At 40.4% G+C, this 26,382-nt stretch overlaps 1 protein-coding gene across 1 annotated transcript in view; it reads left to right on the top strand.

The window, feature by feature from the left end:
- LOC146390716 (scavenger receptor cysteine-rich type 1 protein M160-like) overlaps positions 1 to 18,416 on the top strand; it is a 33,477-nt gene extending 15,061 nt beyond the window's left edge. Inside the window, 15 exon segments of the mRNA XM_084923700.1 lie at positions 16 to 327; positions 516 to 827; positions 5,445 to 5,759; positions 5,894 to 6,205; positions 6,289 to 6,600; positions 6,789 to 7,100; positions 11,714 to 12,028; positions 12,162 to 12,473; positions 12,557 to 12,868; positions 13,057 to 13,368; positions 13,503 to 13,814; positions 13,941 to 14,252; positions 14,378 to 14,689; positions 17,338 to 17,435; positions 17,691 to 18,416. Of these exon segments, the coding sequence (XP_084779826.1) occupies positions 16 to 327; positions 516 to 827; positions 5,445 to 5,759; positions 5,894 to 6,205; positions 6,289 to 6,600; positions 6,789 to 7,100; positions 11,714 to 12,028; positions 12,162 to 12,473; positions 12,557 to 12,868; positions 13,057 to 13,368; positions 13,503 to 13,814; positions 13,941 to 14,252; positions 14,378 to 14,689; positions 17,338 to 17,435; positions 17,691 to 17,792 (4,262 nt within the window). The 3' untranslated portion in view covers positions 17,793 to 18,416.
- Positions 18,417 to 26,382: the final 7,966 nt, after the last annotated feature.

The following is a 26,382-nucleotide window of genomic DNA, read 5'->3' as shown; positions in this document are numbered from 1 at the left end:
TTCTTTTCCTGATAGGTACAGTTAGAGTAGTTGGATCTGGATCAACTCGATGTTCTGGTAGAGTTGAAGTTTATCACAATAACAGCTGGGGAACAGTCTGTGATAATGGCTGGGATGTAAATGATGCTCAGGTGGTTTGCAGACAGTTAAACTGTGGCACAGCACTACAGGCTCCTCGATCAGCTTACTTTGGTGCAGGAACTGGACAGATTTGGCTTGATAACATGGGCTGTTCATGGTATGAAGGTTCTTTAATTGAGTGTAAACACAGTGGATTTGGAACAAACAACTGTGGACATCAACAAGATGCTGGTGTCATCTGTTCAGGTGAGAAACATTTTAGATACTCATGTTATTGTTGGTCAGCCTGGTCTAGTCTGTCATACATTAAATGTTTTCACAGCATTTGTTCAGCCCTGCTGTTGTTTTTAAAAGTGCTTTATAAATTTATAAGTGTTGGGGTTTTTCTAGTGCAAAGAGGAATTGAAATATAAATAACTTCTATTGCCTGGCAGGTCCAGTCCGGTTAGTTGGGTCTGGATCGACTCGATGCTCTGGAAGAGTTGAATTCTATTATGGCAACACCTGGGGAACAGTCTGTGACAATGGCTGGGACTTAAATGATGCAGAGGTGGTGTGCAGAGAGTTAAACTGTGGGACGGCACTACAGGCTCCTCGATCAGCTTACTTTGGGGCAGTAGGTCAACAGATTTGGCTTGATAATGTGACCTGTTCAGGAAATGAAAGTTCTCTAACTCAGTGTCAACATCTTGGATTTGGAACATACACCTGTGGATATTATCAGACTGCTGGTGTCATTTGTTCAGGTGAGATAACTTCCAGATACTCAAGAGATTGAAGATCACTTTGTTCTTGGATGTTGTGTCTGAAATACTTTTGTTAATGTAAGGAAGAATAATATTAACAATCTCAGAATGTTCTTCATTATTTTTCCTGACAGGCCCGATGAGATTAGTTGGATCTGGATCGACTCCATGCTCTGAGTTTTGTGTAATTTCTATACAAAACTTAAAAAAATTACGAAGAAAAAGTATTTTTCATAGTATTTTTGGAACCTTGAAACTGTTTGGCCATGTGTCGTGTCGGGGTGGGTGTCCCCGGTGGAATTTGTTCCCCTGCGTCGGGAGCACATGCTGGGCTCTCCAAATCACAGACAAACAGTATCCCACATTCTTGATTTTTAGTGGAATTTTAGTGGACAGTGCATTTGCATAGTTTCACTCATTATGCAAATGTACTGTTTATAAGATTAGGGAAACCTGCAGTCAGCTGAGACTGAAGAAGTCACTTGGATGAGTGACGAAATGTTTCTCCCACAAAACACTACGTCCAGATGAACAGAATCAACTTTTGGGGATTTACTTACCAGGATGATTGAGCATGCATCAAGATGCCATCAATCCATCCATCCATCCATCCATCCATCTTCTTCCGCTTTATCCGGGGCCGGGTCGTGTGGGCAGCAGCCCAAGCAGAGAAGTCCAGACCTCCCTCTCCCCAGCCACCTCCTCTAGCTTATCCGGGGGAACACTGAGGCGTTCCCAGGCAAGCCGAGAGATATAATCTCTCCAGGGTGTCCTGGGTCTGCTCCGGGGCCTCCTCCCGGTGGGACATGACCAGAACACCTCACCCAGGAGGCGCCCAGGAGGCATCCTTGTCAGATACCCGAACCACCTCAGCTGGCTCCTTTCGATGTGGAGAAGCAGCGGCTCTACTCTGAGCCCCTCCCGGATGGCCGAACTTCTCACCCTATCTCTAAGGGAGAGGCCAGACACCCTTCGGAGGAAGCTCATATCTGCCGCTTGTATCCGCGATCTCGTTCTTTTGGTCACTACCCACAGCTCGTGACCATAGGTGAGGGTAGGGACGTAGATCGACTAGTAAATTGAGAGCTTCGCTTTTACAATCAGCTCTCTCAAGATGCAGTAAATAATAATCCAAAAACAAATCCTCAGTGCATTCCAGACTCCTGCTCTGTGTATTCTCTCCATCCCAGTGCTCCGTGTCTCCACTCCTTGAGCTGATTGTCCTCTAGTTCCTGCAATCCTCCTGGGAAAAACACAGAAGCAGCCATTAGTAAACTCCACAATCGTGGCAGCCTAAGGCTGTGTCCCAATTCAGGGTCTGCACGCTTGAAGTACGCACACTACGCGTACTACGTACGGTGCGTACTATAAGTACGAGAAGTGCGGAAGTGAGAAGCCTGTGAAATGGGACGGTCTAGGCTTTGTTGCGCTGTTCAGGTTGCCTAGCAACCATGATACTAACCGCGAGAAACGTTACATACAGCTTTGTTTGACAGAAATGAAGGAGAAAAAAATGTTTTGTTGGTCATTCATTTTTGTCATGACATCACTGTGATTAGTTGAGTATCTGAGGCTGAGACCACGGGACTGTAAAACATGATTGTTGGGCTTCATTTCTGTACTGAACAGTCATTTAAGATTAGTTAGTAAATAACAATTAGCTAATGTTGTTCATGAGACTAAAATCATCTCACTGTGGTAATGTAAATATAATATGGCCAATATTATAGTATTGTCAGATTATTATGAGATATATGTATTTCAGCGTTAACTTGGTTGGCTTTACAACCAAGTTAACGCTGAAAGTACAGACATCACTAATGTCACACAACTTTGCCGACATGTGGCCAACAGTAATGTTTTAATGTTCTTCATTATTAAACATTTGCACATAAATAAGTGACATCATATTCAGTACTTACTTTTGACAGTTCACTCTTCGGCCGCTCCTTTCTGCCGTATTTTGCGGCAAAATTATCCACACCCACCGCTGCGCTATGAATTTTGGGGTAAATGGGACCATGAAGCGTGCACTGGACCACAGTTGATATTTGGGGAAATCGACGGCGCATTTGGAGTATGCATTTGAAGTACACTTCGAATTGGGACAGCCGTCGTCGCGTGGTGGTGACGTAATTACACTTAAAATGCGTACTTCAAGCGTGCAGACCCTGAATTGGGACACAGCCTAACACTTACTGGCTTGCTGGGGAACTAGCAGGAAGTCACACAACAATCCCACTTCGATGGGTATGGTGTTATTTTTGTGCCACTATTCTGAGCGCACGTAAAAAAAAAATTGAGCGCACGTAAAAAAAAATTGCAGGTGCAAGTGTTGCATTTTGAGGAGAAATTTATTTTGAGTGAAGAAAACCTAAATTTGTGCAAGCAAAATTCATTGCTGCGTGCAAAAAATGTATTTCAGTGTTTGCTATTATCCATATAAACACACAATAACAGCCCCTCTCGCTCAGTTTTTGCATTTGCTCTTGCTAAGATCTCTGTGGACCCGCTGGCAATGTGTTGCTTGCGCTCTCAACGTCTCTGCCCCTGCGCGTTCAACTCTTTCTGTACACCGTTATATTTGTGCCACAAAACCAACCAGTGAGAGACTTGGATGCAAAAATTCTGATTGGTTTTTTTGGTCTTCAATCAGCTTGCTAGCTACTATAGCCAAACCCAGGCAAATATCCCAGAATGCATTTCATCCGAAACTCAAACGAGGCAGTTGCAGAGGAACGCAGAGTGGCGGAGTTTGAAATATTACTCTTTCTAGATCACAAAATAAACTTTTAAGATATTTTGAGGTGAGAATGTTGCTGTGTAAACTTCAAGATATCCTTGCTTTTTTATAGCACAAAAAATAGCACTATTAATGGAATAACTGACCTCTGAAGGAGAAAGGTTTAGGTAACCGGCAGGTAGCATTGAAGAAGATAAAAGTGGATGAATCACTGCCTTAAACTTACAGGACTTTCAGCATTACACCTACGATAACAAAAATTTAACCACCACTGCTGTGTACTTCATTGTAAATTTAAATGTTGGTAAATGATCAGACAAAAGAGGGTTTTCAGGGAATATTGTTAAATGCTTGGTTTCTGACCAATATTTCGGGACAAGATCCAAAGTGAGAGAAGCCAACTGAGTCTAATAATAAATTAATTATTGGGGCTGTTGTTTTCACCAAGTACATGAATGTTAAAATCACCTGTCATAATTATTTAATCTGTACTGAGCAACAAATACAAAAGTCAGCTAGATAATTCAGATAGAAACTATAATGGTCTGGTAGATGATGGATTAAAACAAATAAAGCTGTTTTTTTGAGTTTTCCAATTAAGTGGACAGGGCCAAGAGTCATATGTTTAATTGAAACTCTGTCTGGGTCTATGGTTGAATAATATGTGGAAGTGAAAGACTGCTGCCACTCAACCTCCCCGGCCTGTGCTTTGAGTTTTCTGGCAGTATGGCTCATATAAACTAACATATTCATCTAGCTCCAACCAGGTGTCTGTCAGGCAGAATAAATCACTATCTTGATCAACAATTAATTTATTTACTAACAAGGAAGAAAAGCCAACTCCAGACATCGAGAGCCGGTGTCCTGCAGGTTTTAGATCTCACCCTGAGTCAAAACACTTGAATCAAATGATTAGTTCACTACCAGGCCTCTGGAGAACTTCAAGACAAATTGAGGAAGTAATTTACCTATTTTAATCAGCTGTGTTGGATCAAGGACATCTAAAACCTGCAGGACACCGCCTCTCGAGGCCTGGAGATGGCCATCCCTGATCAATGAGAATAAGGTCTTTGGTGGATGGAAGATGCAAGGAGGCAAATAGGACTGTAACTCTCCTTCATGATGTTTTCGGGTGTTTAATAAATTCCTACATCTTAAGTGGGATGGATGCCAGTTTTTTGAACAGGACCAGGATTTCCCCAGAATTGTTTATATTACCTAAGAATCCCACATCATTCTGTGGACAACCCTGAGTCAGTCAGCAGTTTAAGAAGAACATTGGCTTACATGTCACATCTGGCTGATAGGGCAAAGGACGAGAGAAAACTACAGAGTCCATCATTGTTTTAGTAAAACTGCACACTGATTCAATATCAGTTTGATGCAACCGAGTGTCATCACAGCAACATGACTCTTACCAAATATACCTTCATCCTTAGTCAGCAATTTCAAATTTCCTTCAATTTTACCTGCTCTTTTCCTTCAACAATGGAAAAAGAGCAGGAAAGATTCTTGTTTATAAGAATGATTATTTGAGTAAGTAATAATAATAGTAATAATTAAACATATCTGCTAGAAGCAACTGAAAACTAGTAGCAAAGGTTATGGTGGTGAGGGAGAAAGCAAGAAGGAGAGACCCACATGCTCCTCGTGCTCAGTTTACATGCATGTAGGAGAGCCATTTGCATCCAAACAGCATTAGGAATTACTACGAGAAGAAAACAGGGTTAATAATGATGATAGATGGGCAATAGAAAAATGGGATGTGTGATGGCACGCTAAGACTTTTTAGAATATATGTTGAACATAGTTAACTAGTCATGAAAATTAAACATAATACCATTTACAATCAATGTTCCCTGTTTTGTTTTCAGGTGTTCCCATCAGATTAACTGGATCTGGATTGACTCGATGTTCTGGCAGAGTTGAAGTTTTTTACAATAACATCTGGGGAACAGTCTGTGATAATGGCTGGGATGTAAATGATGCTCAGGTGGTTTGCAGACAGTTAAACTGTGGGACAGCACTACAGGCTCTTCCATCAGCTTACTTTGGTGCAGGAACTGGACAGATTTGGTTTTCGTATATGACCTGTTCAGGAAATGAAAATTCTTTAACAGAGTGTCAACACAGTGGATTTGGAACAAATAACTGTGGACATCAACAAGATGCTGGTGTCTTCTGTTCAGGTGCAAAAAAAATTTATAAACTAAAGAAAATGAAAGTCTGTCTGTTCCTTTGTATCATCTACAAAATCTTTATTTTTATGTAATTTAACCAACATTTTAAAGATGTTTTTTTTTTCTTCATTTTTGCCAAATAGGTCTGGTCAGATTAGCCGGGTCTGGATCGACTCGATGCTCTGGCAGAGTTGAAATTTATCACAGTAACACCTGGGGAACAGTCTGTGATGATAACTGGGACTTAAATGATTCTCAGGTTGTTTGCAGACAGTTAAACTGTGGGACAGCACTGCAGGCTCCTCGATCAGCTCGCTTTGGTGCAGGAACTGGACAGATTTGGCTTGATAATGTGACCTGTTCAGGAAATGAAAGTTCTCTGACTCAGTGCCAACACAGTGGATTTGGATCAAACAGCTGTGGACATGGTCAGGATGCGGGTGTGATCTGTTCAGGTGAGAAAAATTGTAGCCATTGCAGATTAGTCTGGTATTGTGTGTCATATATGAAATACTTTTTCAACTTCTTTGCCTGATAGGTACAGTTAGAGTAGTTGGATCTGGATCAACTCGATGTTCTGGTAGAGTTGAAGTTTATCACAATAACAGCTGGGGAACAGTCTGTGATAATGGCTGGGATGTAAATGATGCTCAGGTGGTTTGCAGACAGTTAAACTGTGGCACAGCACTACAGGCTCCTCGATCAGCTTACTTTGGTGCAGGAACTGGACAGATTTGGCTTGATAACATGGGCTGTTCATGGTATGAAGGTTCTTTAATTGAGTGTAAACACAGTGGATTTGGAACAAACAACTGTGGACATCAACAAGATGCTGGTGTCATCTGTTCAGGTGAGAAACATTTTAGATACTCATGTTATTGTTGGTCAGCCTGGTCTAGTCTGTCATACATTAAATGTTTTCACAGCATTTGTTCAGCCCTGCTGTTGTTTTTAAAAGTGCTTTATAAATTTATAAGTGTTGGGGTTTTTCTAGTGCAAAGAGGAATTGAAATATAAATAACTTCTATTGCCTGGCAGGTCCAGTCCGGTTAGTTGGGTCTGGATCGACTCGATGCTCTGGAAGAGTTGAATTCTATTATGGCAACACCTGGGGAACAGTCTGTGACAATGGCTGGGACTTAAATGATGCAGAGGTGGTGTGCAGAGAGTTAAACTGTGGGACGGCACTACAGGCTCCTCGATCAGCTTACTTTGGGGCAGTAGGTCAACAGATTTGGCTTGATAATGTGACCTGTTCAGGAAATGAAAGTTCTCTAACTCAGTGTCAACATCTTGGATTTGGAACATACACCTGTGGATATTATCAGACTGCTGGTGTCATTTGTTCAGGTGAGATAACTTCCAGATACTCAAGAGATTGAAGATCACTTTGTTCTTGGATGTTGTGTCTGAAATACTTTTGTTAATGTAAGGAAGAATAATATTAACAATCTCAGAATGTTCTTCATTATTTTTCCTGACAGGCCCGATGAGATTAGTTGGATCTGGATCGACTCCATGCTCTGAGTTTTGTGTAATTTCTATACAAAACTTAAAAAAATTACGAAGAAAAAGTATTTTTCATAGTATTTTTGGAACCTTGAAACTGTTTGGCCATGTGTCGTGTCGGGGTGGGTGTCCCCGGTGGAATTTGTTCCCCTGCGTCGGGAGCACATGCTGGGCTCTCCAAATCACAGACAAACAGTATCCCACATTCTTGATTTTTAGTGGAATTTTAGTGGACAGTGCATTTGCATAGTTTCACTCATTATGCAAATGTACTGTTTATAAGATTAGGGAAACCTGCAGTCAGCTGAGACTGAAGAAGTCACTTGGATGAGTGACGAAATGTTTCTCCCACAAAACACTACGTCCAGATGAACAGAATCAACTTTTGGGGATTTACTTACCAGGATGATTGAGCATGCATCAAGATGCCATCAATCCATCCATCCATCCATCCATCTTCTTCCGCTTTATCCGGGGCCGGGTCGTGTGGGCAGCAGCCCAAGCAGAGAAGTCCAGACCTCCCTCTCCCCAGCCACCTCCTCTAGCTTATCCGGGGGAACACTGAGGCGTTCCCAGGCAAGCCGAGAGATATAATCTCTCCAGGGTGTCCTGGGTCTGCTCCGGGGCCTCCTCCCGGTGGGACATGACCAGAACACCTCACCCAGGAGGCGCCCAGGAGGCATCCTTGTCAGATACCCGAACCACCTCAGCTGGCTCCTTTCGATGTGGAGAAGCAGCGGCTCTACTCTGAGCCCCTCCCGGATGGCCGAACTTCTCACCCTATCTCTAAGGGAGAGGCCAGACACCCTTCGGAGGAAGCTCATATCTGCCGCTTGTATCCGCGATCTCGTTCTTTTGGTCACTACCCACAGCTCGTGACCATAGGTGAGGGTAGGGACGTAGATCGACTAGTAAATTGAGAGCTTCGCTTTTACAATCAGCTCTCTCAAGATGCAGTAAATAATAATCCAAAAACAAATCCTCAGTGCATTCCAGACTCCTGCTCTGTGTATTCTCTCCATCCCAGTGCTCCGTGTCTCCACTCCTTGAGCTGATTGTCCTCTAGTTCCTGCAATCCTCCTGGGAAAAACACAGAAGCAGCCATTAGTAAACTCCACAATCGTGGCAGCCTAAGGCTGTGTCCCAATTCAGGGTCTGCACGCTTGAAGTACGCACACTACGCGTACTACGTACGGTGCGTACTATAAGTACGAGAAGTGCGGAAGTGAGAAGCCTGTGAAATGGGACGGTCTAGGCTTTGTTGCGCTGTTCAGGTTGCCTAGCAACCATGATACTAACCGCGAGAAACGTTACATACAGCTTTGTTTGACAGAAATGAAGGAGAAAAAAATGTTTTGTTGGTCATTCATTTTTGTCATGACATCACTGTGATTAGTTGAGTATCTGAGGCTGAGACCACGGGACTGTAAAACATGATTGTTGGGCTTCATTTCTGTACTGAACAGTCATTTAAGATTAGTTAGTAAATAACAATTAGCTAATGTTGTTCATGAGACTAAAATCATCTCACTGTGGTAATGTAAATATAATATGGCCAATATTATAGTATTGTCAGATTATTATGAGATATATGTATTTCAGCGTTAACTTGGTTGGCTTTACAACCAAGTTAACGCTGAAAGTACAGACATCACTAATGTCACACAACTTTGCCGACATGTGGCCAACAGTAATGTTTTAATGTTCTTCATTATTAAACATTTGCACATAAATAAGTGACATCATATTCAGTACTTACTTTTGACAGTTCACTCTTCGGCCGCTCCTTTCTGCCGTATTTTGCGGCAAAATTATCCACACCCACCGCTGCGCTATGAATTTTGGGGTAAATGGGACCATGAAGCGTGCACTGGACCACAGTTGATATTTGGGGAAATCGACGGCGCATTTGGAGTATGCATTTGAAGTACACTTCGAATTGGGACAGCCGTCGTCGCGTGGTGGTGACGTAATTACACTTAAAATGCGTACTTCAAGCGTGCAGACCCTGAATTGGGACACAGCCTAACACTTACTGGCTTGCTGGGGAACTAGCAGGAAGTCACACAACAATCCCACTTCGATGGGTATGGTGTTATTTTTGTGCCACTATTCTGAGCGCACGTAAAAAAAAAATTGAGCGCACGTAAAAAAAAATTGCAGGTGCAAGTGTTGCATTTTGAGGAGAAATTTATTTTGAGTGAAGAAAACCTAAATTTGTGCAAGCAAAATTCATTGCTGCGTGCAAAAAATGTATTTCAGTGTTTGCTATTATCCACATAAACACACAATAACAGCCCCTCTCGCTCAGTTTTTGCATTTGCTCTTGCTAAGATCTCTGTGGACCCGCTGGCAATGTGTTGCTTGCGCTCTCAACGTCTCTGCCCCTGCGCGTTCAACTCTTTCTGTACACCGTTATATTTGTGCCACAAAACCAACCAGTGAGAGACTTGGATGCAAAAATTCTGATTGGTTTTTTTGGTCTTCAATCAGCTTGCTAGCTACTATAGCCAAACCCAGGCAAATATCCCAGAATGCATTTCATCCGAAACTCAAACGAGGCAGTTGCAGAGGAACGCAGAGTGGCGGAGTTTGAAATATTACTCTTTCTAGATCACAAAATAAACTTTTAAGATATTTTGAGGTGAGAATGTTGCTGTGTAAACTTCAAGATATCCTTGCTTTTTTATAGCACAAAAAATAGCACTATTAATGGAATAACTGACCTCTGAAGGAGAAAGGTTTAGGTAACCGGCAGGTAGCATTGAAGAAGATAAAAGTGGATGAATCACTGCCTTAAACTTACAGGACTTTCAGCATTACACCTACGATAACAAAAATTTAACCACCACTGCTGTGTACTTCATTGTAAATTTAAATGTTGGTAAATGATCAGACAAAAGAGGGTTTTCAGGGAATATTGTTAAATGCTTGGTTTCTGACCAATATTTCGGGACAAGATCCAAAGTGAGAGAAGCCAACTGAGTCTAATAATAAATTAATTATTGGGGCTGTTGTTTTCACCAAGTACATGAATGTTAAAATCACCTGTCATAATTATTTAATCTGTACTGAGCAACAAATACAAAAGTCAGCTAGATAATTCAGATAGAAACTATAATGGTCTGGTAGATGATGGATTAAAACAAATAAAGCTGTTTTTTTGAGTTTTCCAATTAAGTGGACAGGGCCAAGAGTCATATGTTTAATTGAAACTCTGTCTGGGTCTATGGTTGAATAATATGTGGAAGTGAAAGACTGCTGCCACTCAACCTCCCCGGCCTGTGCTTTGAGTTTTCTGGCAGTATGGCTCATATAAACTAACATATTCATCTAGCTCCAACCAGGTGTCTGTCAGGCAGAATAAATCACTATCTTGATCAACAATTAATTTATTTACTAACAAGGAAGAAAAGCCAACTCCAGACATCGAGAGCCGGTGTCCTGCAGGTTTTAGATCTCACCCTGAGTCAAAACACTTGAATCAAATGATTAGTTCACTACCAGGCCTCTGGAGAACTTCAAGACAAATTGAGGAAGTAATTTACCTATTTTAATCAGCTGTGTTGGATCAAGGACATCTAAAACCTGCAGGACACCGCCTCTCGAGGCCTGGAGATGGCCATCCCTGATCAATGAGAATAAGGTCTTTGGTGGATGGAAGATGCAAGGAGGCAAATAGGACTGTAACTCTCCTTCATGATGTTTTCGGGTGTTTAATAAATTCCTACATCTTAAGTGGGATGGATGCCAGTTTTTTGAACAGGACCAGGATTTCCCCAGAATTGTTTATATTACCTAAGAATCCCACATCATTCTGTGGACAACCCTGAGTCAGTCAGCAGTTTAAGAAGAACATTGGCTTACATGTCACATCTGGCTGATAGGGCAAAGGACGAGAGAAAACTACAGAGTCCATCATTGTTTTAGTAAAACTGCACACTGATTCAATATCAGTTTGATGCAACCGAGTGTCATCACAGCAACATGACTCTTACCAAATATACCTTCATCCTTAGTCAGCAATTTCAAATTTCCTTCAATTTTACCTGCTCTTTTCCTTCAACAATGGAAAAAGAGCAGGAAAGATTCTTGTTTATAAGAATGATTATTTGAGTAAGTAATAATAATAGTAATAATTAAACATATCTGCTAGAAGCAACTGAAAACTAGTAGCAAAGGTTATGGTGGTGAGGGAGAAAGCAAGAAGGAGAGACCCACATGCTCCCCGTGCTCAGTTTACATGCATGTAGGAGAGCCATTTGCATCCAAACAGCATTAGGAATTACTACGAGAAGAAAACAGGGTTAATAATGATGATAGATGGGCAATAGAAAAATGGGATGTGTGATGGCACGCTAAGACTTTTTAGAATATATGTTGAACATAGTTAACTAGTCATGAAAATTAAACATAATACCATTTACAATGAATGTTCCCTGTTTTGTTTTCAGGTGTTCCCATCAGATTAACTGGATCTGGATTGACTCGATGTTCTGGCAGAGTTGAAGTTTTTTACAATAACATCTGGGGAACAGTCTGTGATAATGGCTGGGATGTAAATGATGCTCAGGTGGTTTGCAGACAGTTAAACTGTGGGACAGCACTACAGGCTCTTCCATCAGCTTACTTTGGTGCAGGAACTGGACAGATTTGGTTTTCGTATATGGCCTGTTCAGGAAATGAAAATTCTTTAACAGAGTGTCAACACAGTGGATTTGGAACAAATAACTGTGGACATCAACAAGATGCTGGTGTCTTCTGTTCAGGTGCAAAAAAAATTATAAGCTAAAGAAAATGAAAGTCTGTCTGTTCCTTTGTATCATCTACAAAATCTTTATTTTTATGTAATTTAACCAACATTTTAAAGATGTTTTTTTTTTCTTCATTTTTGCCAAATAGGTCTGGTCAGATTAGCCGGGTCTGGATCGACTCGATGCTCTGGCAGAGTTGAAATTTATCACAGTAACACCTGGGGAACAGTCTGTGATGATAACTGGGACTTAAATGATTCTCAGGTTGTTTGCAGACAGTTAAACTGTGGGACAGCACTGCAGGCTCCTCGATCAGCTCGCTTTGGTGCAGGAACTGGACAGATTTGGCTTGATAATGTGACCTGTTCAGGAAATGAAAGTTCTCTGACTCAGTGCCAACACAGTGGATTTGGATCAAACAGCTGTGGACATGGTCAGGATGCGGGTGTGATCTGTTCAGGTGAGAAAAATTGTAGCCATTGCAGATTAGTCTGGTATTGTGTGTCATATATGAAATACTTTTTCAACTTCTTTGCCTGATAGGTACAGTTAGAGTAGTTGGATCTGGATCAACTCGATGTTCTGGTAGAGTTGAAGTTTATCACAATAACAGCTGGGGAACAGTCTGTGATAATGGCTGGGATGTAAATGATGCTCAGGTGGTTTGCAGACAGTTAAACTGTGGGACAGCACTACAGGCTCCTCGATCAGCTTACTTTGGTGCAGGAACTGGACAGATTTGGCTTGATAACATGGGCTGTTCATGGTATGAAGGTTCTTTAATTGAGTGTAAACACAGTGGATTTGGAACAAACAACTGTGGACATCAACAAGATGCTGGTGTCATCTGTTCAGGTGAGAAACATTTTAGATACTCATGTTATTGTTGGTCAGCCTGGTCTAGTCTGTCATACATTAAATGTTTTCACAGCATTTGTTCAGCCCTGCTGTTGTTTTTAAAAGTGCTTTATAAATTTATAAGTGTTGGGGTTTTTCTAGTGCAAAGAGGAATTGAAATATAAATAACTTCTATTGCCTGGCAGGTCCAGTCCGGTTAGTTGGGTCTGGATCGACTCGATGCTCTGGAAGAGTTGAATTCTATTATGGCAACACCTGGGGAACAGTCTGTGACAATGGCTGGGACTTAAATGATGCAGAGGTGGTGTGCAGAGAGTTAAACTGTGGGACGGCACTACAGGCTCCTCGATCAGCTTACTTTGGGGCAGTAGGTCAACAGATTTGGCTTGATAATGTGACCTGTTCAGGAAATGAAAGTTCTCTAACTCAGTGTCAACATCTTGGATTTGGAACATACACCTGTGGATATTATCAGACTGCTGGTGTCATTTGTTCAGGTGAGATAACTTCCAGATACTCAAGAGATTGAAGATCACTTTGTTCTTGGATGTTGTGTCTGAAATACTTTTGTTAATGTAAGGAAGAATAATATTAACAATCTCAGAATGTTCTTCATTATTTTTCCTGACAGGTCCAATCAGATTAGTTGGATCTGGATCGACTCGATGCTCTGGAAGAGTTGAAATCTATCACAATAACAGCTGGGGAACAGTCTGTGATGATTACTGGGACTTAAACGATGCTGCGGTGATTTGCAGGCAGTTAAACTGTGGACCGGCACTTCAGGCTCCTCCATCAGCTCACTTTGGTGCAGGAACTGGACAGATTTGGTTTGACAATGTGACCTGTTCAGGAAATGAAAATTCTCTAACTGACTGTCAGCATAGTGCATTTGGATCAAAAAAGTGTGGACATGATAAAGATGCTGGTGTCATCTGTTCAGGTGAGATAACATTTAGATAATAAAGACATTGAAATGTAATCTGTCCTTGTGTCTCATACAATAAAAAAATCAATATTTATTTATTAGGAACAAATTCCAATATTGATCAAATCTTATGTCTCATAGGTCCGATCAGATTACTTGGCTCTGGATCATCTCGATGCTCTGGAAGAGTTGAAATCTATCACAATAACATCTGGAGAACAGTCTCTGATTTTAACTGGGACTTAAATGATGCTGCGGTGGTTTGTAGACAGTTAAACTGTGGACCGCCACTACAGGCTCCTCGGTTTTCTTACTTTGGTGCAGGAACTGGACAGATTTGGCTTGATAATGTTGCCTGTTCAGGAAGTGAAAGCTCTCTGGCTGAGTGTCAAAACAGTGGATGGGGAACATACATCTATGGACATGGCAATGACGCAGGTGTTATCTGTTCAGGTGAGAAATTTTAGATATTCAATACAGGGCAAGTCAGTCTGTTCTTGTGCATCATACATGAAATTTTTCTCTTTTTTACTTTAAGGAATATTTCAAAATACTCTTCATATCTTTTTGCCTCACAGGTCCAGTCAGATTAACTGGGTCTGGATCGACTCGATGTTCTGGCAGAGTTGAAGTTTACTACAATAACATCTGGGGAACAGTCTGTGTTGATGGCTGGGACTTAAATGATGCCACGGTGGTTTGCAGAGAGCTGAACTGTGGGTCGGCAGTAAAGGCTCCTCAATCTGCTCAGTTTGGTCCAGGAACTAGACAGATTTGGCTTGATAATGTCACCTGCTCAGGAAATGAAAGTTCTCTAACTGAGTGTAAACACAGTGGATTTGGAATAAAAAGATGTGAACATGGTCAGAGCGCTACTGTCATCTGTTCAGGTGAGAAAAATTTTGGATCATCCACAGAATGTTAAAAATACTAATTATAACTATTTCATTGCTTCATCATATATCTCATTGGGAAAATCATTTTGTCTATAATGCACCTCTATCCACAGAGAAAGAGAAATAATACAATCAGCTTTGAATCAGAATCAGAATCAGAAAGGGTTTTATTGCCAAATGTTGAGCAGGTTTACAACATTAGGAAATTGCTGCGGTGCTTCAGTGCAAACATACTGTCATAAATAACGCTTAAATAGACATGAAAATAAAAATAAGAATAAGAATTAAAAGTGCTAAGTAGATAGATATATACATGATATATACATGAGTGCAGGTGGTGATCAGTGCCAAACATGGAATGATGCAGTGAACACAGCGTAGGGTCATGTGTTAGTGGTGGGAACAGTCATACGGTTATTGTTCATGTGTCCAACAGCAGAGGGGAAGAAACTGTTCTTATGGCGAGAGGTTCTGGTGCGAATGGACCGGAGCCTCCTGCCTGAGGGGAGCAGGTCAAACAGACTGTGTCCAGGGTGAGAAGGGTCAGCTGAGATCCGAGCTGCACGCCCCAGTGTCCTGGTGGTGTATAGGTCCTGCAGAGATGGGAGTCTGCAGCCAATCACCTTCTCAGCAGAGCGCACAACACGCTGCAGTCTCTGTTTGTCCCTGATAGTGGCTCCAGCGTACCACACGGTGATGGAGGAGGTGAGGATGGACTCGATGATTGCAGTGTAGCATTGCATCATCGTCCGTGTTGGCAGGTTGAATTTCTTCAGCTGCCTCAGGAAGTACATCCTCTGCTGGGCTTTCTTAATGACGGAGGTGATGGTGGGCTCCCACTTCAGGTCCTGGGTGATGGTGGTACCCAGGAAGCGGAATGAGTCCACAGAGGTGATGAGGGTGTCAGTCAGGATGATGGGGGGGAGTGGGGCTGTGTGCTTCCTGAAGTCCACAATAATCTCCACTGTCTTCTGGGCATTCAGGACCAGGTTGTTGTGGCTGCACCAGGACACCAGACGTTCAACCTCCCTCCTGTAGGCAGACTCATCCCCGTCCGAGATGAGTCCAATAACGGTGGTGTCATCTGCAAACTTGATTAGCTTGACAGACTGGTGGGTGGAGGTGCAGCAGTTGGTATACAGGGAGAAGAGCAGAGGAGAAAGAACACAGCCCTGAGGGGAGCCGGTGCTGATGGTCCGGGAGTCCGAGACATTCTTTCCCAGCCTCACATGCTGCTTCCTGTCCGTCAGGAAGTCAGTGATCCACCGGCAGATGGGATCAGGCACATTCATCTGGGAAAGCTTGCCTTGGAGATGGTCTGGAAGGATGGTGTTGAAGGCAGAGCTGAAGTCCACAAACAGGATCCTGGCGTAGGTTCCTGGGGAGTCCAGATGCTGCAGGATGAAGTGTAGAGCCGTGTTGATGGCGTCAGCTACAGACCTGTTGGCTCTGTATGCAAACTGCAGGGGGTCCAGGAGGGGGGCCGTGAGGGTCTTGAGGTAGGAGAGAACCAGGCGCTCAAATGACTTCATGACCACAGATGTCAGAGCCACAGGTCTGTAGTCATTTAGTCCAGTGATCCTAGGTTTCTTGGGGACAGGGATTATGGTAGAGGACTTGAAGCAGGCAGGCACATGACATGCCTGCAGTGAGGAGTTGAAAATGCCAGAAAACACTGGGGCCAGCTCGTTTGCACAGTGTCTGAGGGTGGCAGGAGACACATCGTCTGGGCCGGGAGCTTTTCGAGCATTCAGACTCTTAAACTGCTTCCTCACATCTGCTTCATGAATATGAAGAGTTGTGGTGGGAGGAGGTGGTGTGAAATCCTCTTTTGTGTGGGGTGAGGAGGGGGGTGTTGTAGGTGAAGTGTTTGATGGTGGTGATGGCTCTATGGAGGGGGGAGAGGTGGAGGAATGAGTGTCCAAAGTGTCTCTATTGTTGGGGCCGTTGGAGGTGTGAAGGCTGCCTGATGGCTCGTCAAAACGGCAGTAAAAGTCGTTAAGGGTGTTGGCCAAGAGCAAGTCATCAGTGGAGTGGGGGGTTTTAGGCTTGTAGTTGGTGATATTCCTAAAACCTTTCCACACAGAGGCCCAGTCATTCTCTGAGATCTGCTGCTGCATCTTCTCAGAGTGCTGATGTTTAGCAATGTCCACTTCTTTAGTGAACCTGTACTTGGCCTCTCTGTAGCAGTCCCTGTCTCCGCTTCTGAACGCCTTTCTCTTTTCCAGCCACAGCTTTTTGAGTTTAGGAGTAAACCAGGGTTTGTCATTGTTATAACTCACCCTGGTGCGTGATGGCACAATGCTGTCCTCACAGAAGTGGATATAGGAGGTGACAGTGTCCGTAAACTCATCGACACAGACTTTACTACAGTTATGTTCAATCACCTCTCAGCTCATTCCTTTCACATCCCGTCGGGTCATCATTGCAATCAATTACACTGTAATGCAGTTGTTCAGTAAGTTGTATAGAACAAGAACATGCCCCCAGTTTGACATAAGAATGAGTGCAAACCAGTTTTGAACCTGAGACACCCACATAAACACCACTGTTAGAAATATTGACAATGTTGGTGGTGACTGTAATTATATAAACTGTATAGATATGAACTAAAATGAAAGAGAATTTTATGATCTCACCAGCTTCACGGAAAAAGTTCTCGGTGAAACTGAATCTGGCTGATGTCAACTCCCAAGTGGACATGACAGACCCCGTTGTGAGGGAGAACATCTTGAAATGGGTAACGTGTATAGAATTCTTAAATGCAGAGTAAAGTTTCATCTTCAAGATGTTCGTATTTGTTGATGGAGATTTCTCTGTACTGTTCAAGTAAGGTAATTTACTTGCCTAATTCCCAGACAGACATGCTTATTTCTCTAAACAGTCAAATTTTTAAACACACAGCTTACTTTTACACTGAGACAACTTTCTAATTTTTACCCAGAGAATCTGTAAAATACAGGGCAACAATTAAATCCTCACTTCTGTTACACAGGTTGAAAAGACGTTGGGAGGTACATCTGATGACGTAAAAGTGAGCTGGCAGAAACTTCCAGAAAAGAAAAGGCTCAAAAAGCAAGAGAAGTGTCCTCCATAGTTCAGTCTGTTTCCAAAACTGTATAAAAAAAAGACCTAATGTTATATAAAACCTTTAAAAAGCACCTTATTGATTCATTCCATATTTTTATAAAGTATACCTACTTTTTGTGCTTGTTTACTGTTGTGCTGCATTTAGTTGTAAGCCAAATGTAACCTGTTAAAGAGTGCTAACTTCAATGGATTTAGAAAATATTTTCTGTGATGAATTTTCAACAGTGATGAGTTTGGTTTGTCTCAGCAAAGAGAGTGACTATCAAATTTATATTTTACTTGACTTTACTTTATAATTGAAGTCTATATATTAGACACAACAGCAAGATCATTCTGTTAGGATCCATTTCAATATAAACCTGCATTTTAATTCAAGAAGCCTCAAATTATTTTGTCTTTATTAATGAAAAACGCTTCTTTTTACGAGACCAATACTTAAATAGGACACACATAGCAGGAGACCTTTGGCTTCTTCAATAATGTGTTTAAGTTAGATAATGATTTCTCTTCCCTTTGTGTTTGTTTTTCATGAGAGTGTGTAGTTCTGCTTTGTTTTTTGCCCTTATTTTACTTACTTGGATTCAGTAATAATCAATTATTAATTATTGTGAATTCATATAAATTATGTATTGTACTGCATTTTATGAATTATTAAAGATTAATTGATAGATTGACTATTTTATTTTGAACTTGAAATAAAAATATAACAAAATACACTGTAAACAGTTTAGGAAAAAAAAACTAAAACAAAAATAATACAGTTGCAATAAATATCTTTAAATATTCTCAAAAAGCAGAAGGATGAAGTTTACAGTTGTTTAGTTTTACCCATTTTAACAGTAATAATTTACAAATCATGGTTTTCGTGTAACACCGAATCAGATAATTTATTTATATATCTAGTTGTGTCGACACACACAACCAGTGCTGCAAGAATAAGTGCATTACTGCTTAAAATCTTATGGTCCTATTTTGCAATAAACAAACAGAGGCTATAATGAGCTACAGCATTTACTAAGACCTTCGTATAGGAACTTGGATACAGTAACGCCAAAGAACAGTAAAGACTGAAAAATGATTTTTAATTTATCCTGTGCTTTGCTTGAGCAAAACTGAAATGCTGCAATGTGCCATGAATATGACTAAAGTGCTACCAGCAAATTTTGGTATCTATGGAGATCGACAGACCACGTGACTTTTGCGCATTGCATTGTGGGTACGAATGGCAACAAAATCAAAACACTGCAAGCGCTAGAATTTTCAGCACTGGTGATAATTAATTCTGCTGTTTTAATCACTACCTGCGTTTTATTTGCCCCAAAAACAATTATGTACAAAATGACGGAGAACACGGCAGGTCCGTACAAAGACAGACTTGACGAAAAGGCAAAAAACCCCAAAAAAACAAATACGAGGAAAAAAATCAAAGGAGTGAAAGGGTCAGACCCATACGAGCATACAGAGTGGAGTAAGGATGTTAGCGTGATGCCCAACTTTCATCACGCACATATTTATTATTATATGGTTCTAAGTTGTAGTGCATACACTCACAAAATGTTTAGTAACTTCAGACCCCTGCAACAAGCCCAGGTCCAGTTTACTTTGGTGATTTGGACTATTACATTTCACCGCTGTTGTTAAATTTTTTCCCCTTTATCTCCTGTACAGGCCAACACAATCTATTTGTTGTTTCAGGTGGTAGTATTACACAACATTTTCAGATCTAATAGAAAAAAAATTAGTGTTTCGTAATTCATTAAATTTTTTGTATTTATCTATAACTGGCATTATTGTTTCATTCTCATATAGAATCTTACAAGAAAGAGGCAAAATTGGATTCCATTATGCTTTATTAGCTGCTTCAGTGAAAAACAAATCAATAATGCAACATAAAAAAAACCATATCAAAACAACATACTGGAAAACAGTTATTCATCACTTGATTGCTTCAATACAACCCTTCGGCACATATTGTAACCTACATCAACAATTATGTTATGATAACTACAACAGAAGACGTACCTTTGTGGAAATGCTTGGAGCAGACTAACCTGTGAGCTGGAGTGTTCTGGGACGTTATATTTGGTCTTCGAATGGCTGCAATCCAGACCATCCGTCGGCTCTTTGTTACTTCGGAAAGATGGCTTAAACAATTTCTCTTCCACAACGTAATCCGATAACAACCGATCTCTTTACCCGATCTCTTTAATACTGCTTGTTTGAAGGTTATGGGGTGAAACAAAATGTGCTACATGCTCCTCATTCATACATATGAATAAAAATAGAAGATTTTTACAATTTTACAGAGAAGCTGGAGACTTCAAAAAACAAATCCATAACCTTGAATGATTGTTGCAAAGAAGAGTGGGGGTCCTGAAGCAGCAATAACACATCATCTTTATAAAGAAGAATTTTGTGTTCTGTATTAGACGTTGTAATACCTTTAATATTGCTGTTTTGTCTTATAGCTGCAGCTATTGGTTCTATGAGTAATGGAAATAGCGATGGAGAGAGCGAACATCCATTATGAAGAGTAAAGTTTTGTGTAACTGATCCATTGGTGGTGACTGTGGCGATTGACAATGTGTAAAATGCTCTTATCCAGTTGAAAAACGATTGTCCAAATCCAAATTTCTTAAAATATTACAAACAGGAAGTTCCAGCTTACTTTGTCAAATGCTTTTTCTGCATCAATTAGACTGTTACTTTTTTTGATAGTGTGAAAGCTGCATTAAGCTAATTAGTTTAGGAGTATTAATAGCTGAATGTCTGCCTACAATAAAACCCATCTAGTCAGCATGAAAAAGTGCTGGAATTACTTTTGGGATGCAAGGACTCTCTGTATTTACCAGAGACAGTGGGCAATCACTGCAGTATTTGTGGTAGGAGAAATTCTAGAGGTAATCATAAATTCTTCAATCATTCTTACAAATGGTGTGGACAGGGTTCACCAGAAATGTTTGTATAACTCAGCAGGGAAGCCATCTGGAGCAGGTGTCTTATTACTGAAGATTTTATCAAGAGTGCAGAATAGTTCTTCTAGAGCTGTAGGCTTATCCAACACCCTAACTTGAGCTTGTGTTAAATGAGGTTGATCTAAAGCACTAGGAAATTTGTGAATATCGTCCATATTTGAGTCATGGTCAGAGGTGTATAGATTCATGTAAAACTTCCTAAAAACCTTATTTATATCTGTAAAATTATGAAATGTTTTCCCTGCTGAGTCCTTGATAACTGTAATTGTTGTTTTTTCTTTATTTTACTTACGTAAATGTGCCTGATATTTACCCGATTTATTATTGTATTCAATTTTGTCATGTCTCCACCGCTGTATAAGAAACTGCGTCTTTGTATTTATTAAATCATTTGACTCAAGTCTGAGTTTGCCCCAGACCAATGGGCAAGCTCAGGAAGACAACAAGAAGCTAGAGGTCACTTTTTGCTGTTTGGCCTCTTCCAACCAGCCAACCCGGAGTTCTCAACAGTGATTGAATCCAAACCGAGTCGTTTTATTTTTATCTAGTAAAAGGTTTTACTTTAGAGAGCTGCCTCAGCTGAAAAAAAGCTTTTTCTCACCGCTGTATTTACCTGTTTGTCCATTTTAAGAGCTGTGTCAATTTTTACTCCAAGATTGGTGACAATAAGTTTGACACAGGATGTAAGAGGACCCAAGTCAGATGGTGGGACACCAGGTCCACTCAGCCCAAATATAATAACCTTTAACATAAAATAAAGTTTTAAACGTAAAGTCCAAAGACGAACACACAAAAAGGTGAACAGGATACTAGGACCAGGAGTAAGGTAAAGGCAGTGTTATTTATGCAAAAAAGGGTAATCAGGGAGTTGGACACAGGAGGGCAGCAAGATGTAGCTCAAGACAGTCACAAATGACTACCAATGTAAAACAGCAAATTAATAGCAACCACACTGACAGGCAGAACCTAACTGAACATAATGGAGGAATGATGAATACCAGCTGTGTCAGCCATCCTCCACTGGCACTCACCCCCTGAACCCATTGCACCACCCTTCCCCCGCAGCCAAGCTGCAGACCACACCCTGACACAAAGTTTAGCAGGAAAAGTTTGGTCAACTGAAGTGTGTAATAATACCCTCCACCCAATTTATGTCCAATATAGCACTTTTCCTCAATACTGAAGTGCTTTGAATCTTACTAAATCCAACTACACTGACTTTAAAATTTTTTTTATTGTTGAGCATTTTGTAAACTTCTGAACCAGCAGCATTTTGTCTCATCCATTACAGTGATATCATTTTCTACCGGTGGCACCAATGAACTTTTTACCTGATGGATATTTAGCTAAAAAAAAAAAAAAACATTCAAGAATTGACAGAAAATGTCAAAATTATACTGTAACACTCAGGGTTACAAAGCATGGGGATCAGGGAAATTATTTTACTGCTACTATTCATAACTATCATCATTACCATTGCATTAATAACATAATCTACAGCATTGATATTGCATTCAGATGTTTAAACATATTGGCACCCAATTAGCCTTTATTACAGGTGCAGTTATAACCACTTTAAACTGTTGAGTTAAATCTATAATCTTAAATGCTTATATGCTGATTATATTGAGTTATAAAAGGAAGGCTCAACTCTGAGTACACTCTGTGCCAAAGTAGACAGGAAACTGCATGCTTTTGCAGAGCATGCTTTTGCAGAGCATGCTTTTGCAGAGCATGCTTTTGCAGAGCGTGCTTGCGAAAGTGAAACTAAGCAGAGTATGAGTGACGTGGAGCTCAGAAGGTTAATCTTACAGTAAAATAGTAGCTGAGCAGAGGCCTGAGTGTATTCGGCAACATGCTGCGTTTGAGTTTGCTTGGTAACAGATGACTCAGAATAAGTCAGGAAGTGTACTTCTAAAATGTCTTTGTTTCCTCTGTAAAGTGTGCATTTTTTGGTGGTTATTTTGAGGAGCTGTGTGGATGAGGCTATTTAAATAACCAGGATATTCATTATTGTCTTTTATTCGTTTATATTCTTTTTATTAAGCTTTGAGTAGTGGCATTTAATTAAAGCATTTATTCAACATATACATATATAGTTTTAGTTAGATTGTTACACATATGAGAGTGGCCTCTGTCTGGTTGTGAGTTTTAGTAGGCGAGGTGAGAGGTGAAACAGTGCAATTGAGGTCGGGAGACACATACACACACATCTTAGGTAGATTCATTTCTAGGTAAGAGTTCAGACATATTTTGCAAGCTTGCAACTGCATTTTGGGCCTGCAGAATTGACAGTTTTGTTGCAGAGCATGCATCTGAGGTTTTGGAGAAGCAAGAGCGAGATGAGCTACAGGAAGCACCTGGCTTGGAGGCGAAGAAAATGTTCTTTTCAAACTGTGTCAAAAGTCGTTACCAGAACATTTGTGGTTTTGAAAGTTATGCATATATTGTATCTGCTTTGACACATGAGGGGGCGTCATAAATAATACCCTGATGCTATAAAAACAACTGCTTGTGTATTATTGGGCGGAGATCTACAGCTGATGTTTTGCAGTGTTCATCTCCCCACACGTGTGTTCATTAAAATCATCGTTTGACCTAACTCTTCTGGACCTTTGTTGTTTTGTTCTCATCCTCAATATTCTGAACACGCGACAAAAGACATCCAGCACAACCCACATACACAGGACTCAGACTGCAATTCAGTACTCTTTGTTTTCATTGCTTTTCTTTTTTTGCCTCCTCTGCCAGACACTGGGACTCAATCAGCCACCCAACCAGCCTCCTCTGACACTGCCCTGCAAAGCCACTGCAATACCCTCTCCCTGCAGCTGAGCCATGGGCCCCACCCACCACAGAAACCATGTTAATGTGTCACAGCAATAAGCCATGTATATTGTTAAGTAAATAGTTTTTTTTTTTTATTCAGACCAACAGCAAACTGTTAGATGAAGAAAGCAACCCTGGAAGATTTTGTTTCAGAATTGTGGTCTGTATCCGTGTTTAATTTTCTTTCATCTTTAACAGGTTTTTAAATGCATTCTTTGCATGCAAACTCTATGCAATTTTTGTATAAATATGCAATGTCCTCAAATTCAAGTATCAAGTCCTTTGATTTGTTACCTTGTTTTATATGTATGTTCATTCATTGCTTAGTGATGGGAAGGCCATTTAGGACAGCCTGTGTCCAACAGTAAATGGTCTGTGGGAGGGGCTCACCATACTCAGCATACATATTTAAAAGTCAAAAAGTCAAATTCAGACTGGTGTGGTTAACAATGGCTCTCCAACAGTTTGTCTGCTGTTTCTTTGTGACGATCATTCTCTCATGCAAAGGCGAGAAAGAAATTCGATTTTGTTTCTCATTACCTATTTTATATGAAGACTGGACAGAGTACAATGTTAATTTAAGGTTCAGCTGTACAGATTTTAACAACTGTTGTAATTAAAAGTACTCTACTATACTTCAAAGCAGCCCACTTGGTAGCCTGCTTGTAGATGGATCCAAGATAAGAAAGAGAGTCAAAAAATCCACCTGGTAAAAAAGCAAATACCTAGAGGTGAAAGCAGGACTATGTTTCACTTTATAATGTAGATCAGATCAGTAAAGTCCCTGGATCTGCCGTGATCCACAGCACTTAATTTATCATTTTGTCAATTTTCTGCTAATGCATTTTCTGTCCAGCCAGCAGTTCGTGTCCCCTTTTCTTTCCAAAACTTTTTCTGTTTGAAATATTTAAGCAATAGTAATGTAAACATTTCAAGTTAATTGGGTTATTTATTATATTTTTTGTATTGACAAATAGAAATGTAGTAGAGAGTAACTATGTGCTCACTGAGAGGGCCACGTTCAGTGACATGATGTTAACTACTACTGATAAAGTACAACTTGATCATTAAACATCAAACAGGTTTTAGTTTAGTGTTAACAATGTTTACTAACTGGTTAATTACATGGTTTGTTAACTCTCAAGTTGCTGTTGGTCTTTATAAATGGGTATTGTTCCCAAATGGGTAACAATGTGCTGTACAGCTGTAACATTATTATAATACCCGTTATGATGTTGAAACTGATCATTGTAACCCTGCATATTCATACAGAGAACGCACAGGGAAAAGTGTGCAAAACAAAAGTCTTCACTAAATGTTTGTTTTCTATGGGCTCAAAATGTGGTCATAAATATTTTGTACTTGTAAAAAAGATTTGTATGTGTAAAAAAGATTTGTGTGTGCGTAAAAAAGATTTGTATGTGTAAAAAAGATTTGTGTGTGCGTAAAAAAGATTTGTGTGTGCGTAAAAAAGATTTGTATGTGTAAAAAGAATTTGTGTGTGCGTAAAAAAGATTTGTATGTGTAAAAAAGATTTGTGTGTGCGTAAAAAAGATTTGTATGTGTAAAAAAGATTTGTGTGTGCGTAAAAAAGATTTGTGTGCGTAAAAAAGATTTGTATGTGTAAAAAAGATTTGTGTGTGCGTAAAAAAGATTTGTATGTGTAAAAAAGATTTGTGTGTGCGTAAAAAAGATTTGTGTGTGGACTTAGCCCAAAAAAACCCCTGCAAGTTACAAGTACGAATTTTGACCCTATTTTTCTTCCTTTCATCTGATTGGTCAATGTCATGTCAATCACAAATGTAACAATCCAATCAGAGAACAGATGGGTTTGGCTGTCGGAGGGGCGCTTTTTTGAACTGCAGGTCCTTGAAGGGTAATACAGTTTGAAGCTGGAGGATCTCTATATAAATATCCGATAGCAGCTAGGTCCCCTAACTTTCAGCAGCTGTTGAAAGGAAAAAGTTGTGGTATATCAGTGGTTAGAAATACCATTATTACTTTAGGATTAGTTTAACACAAAGTCAGGGCTGACCCGGGACCATTGCTGTGAGTCACAGTGCGCAGCATAAAAGTCTTTTCACATCAGACGCAGGATGTGCTGCTAATGCTAACTGCTAACTAAAAGCAAAGGATCCAGAATTTGTTACGCTGGCTGCTGGGCTCTGTGGGTTTTTGCAGCAGCTCTACCTATACTAGATGCACCTGCTCCTTGTCTTTTCTATCTCTGACTTTATGTCCTCTACAAGAGTTTCTGTTTTTTTTGCTGGTTCTTCAAATGTTCAATAAAAACATGTATGCTAATTCATAACGAAGAAAGCTTTGTAATGAAGACTGTCATTTCCAAAACACTGCCCGTCCTAAACACGTAGACCTGTGACACAAAAATCACCAAACTCGGACGACCACAGACTGTTTTCCTTCGTGGTGATGAAGGAAAACCCTGGGTTGGCATGTAAAAGGGCATTTATTCCCTTCAAAGACCTGCAGTTCAAAAAAAGCGCCCCTCCGACAGCCAAACCCATCTGTTCTCTGATTGGATTGTTACATTTGTGATTGACATGACATTGACCAATCAGATGAAAGGAAGAAAAATAGGGTCAAAATTCGTACTTGTAACTTGCAGGGGTTTTTTTTCTAAGTCCACACACAAATCTTTTTTACGCACACACAAATCTTTTTTACACATACAAATCTTTTTTACGCACACACAAATCTTTTTTACACATACAAATCTTTTTTGCAAGTACAAAATATTTATGACCACATTTTGAGCCCATAGTTTTCACTTGA

Source organism: Perissodus microlepis, chromosome 3 (assembly GCF_051167445.1).
Source record: "Perissodus microlepis isolate ML-2025 ecotype Zambia chromosome 3, ASM5116744v1, whole genome shotgun sequence".
Taxonomy (NCBI): domain Eukaryota; kingdom Metazoa; phylum Chordata; class Actinopteri; order Cichliformes; family Cichlidae; genus Perissodus; species Perissodus microlepis.
This window is presented reverse-complemented; position numbering and strand designations above follow the sequence as displayed.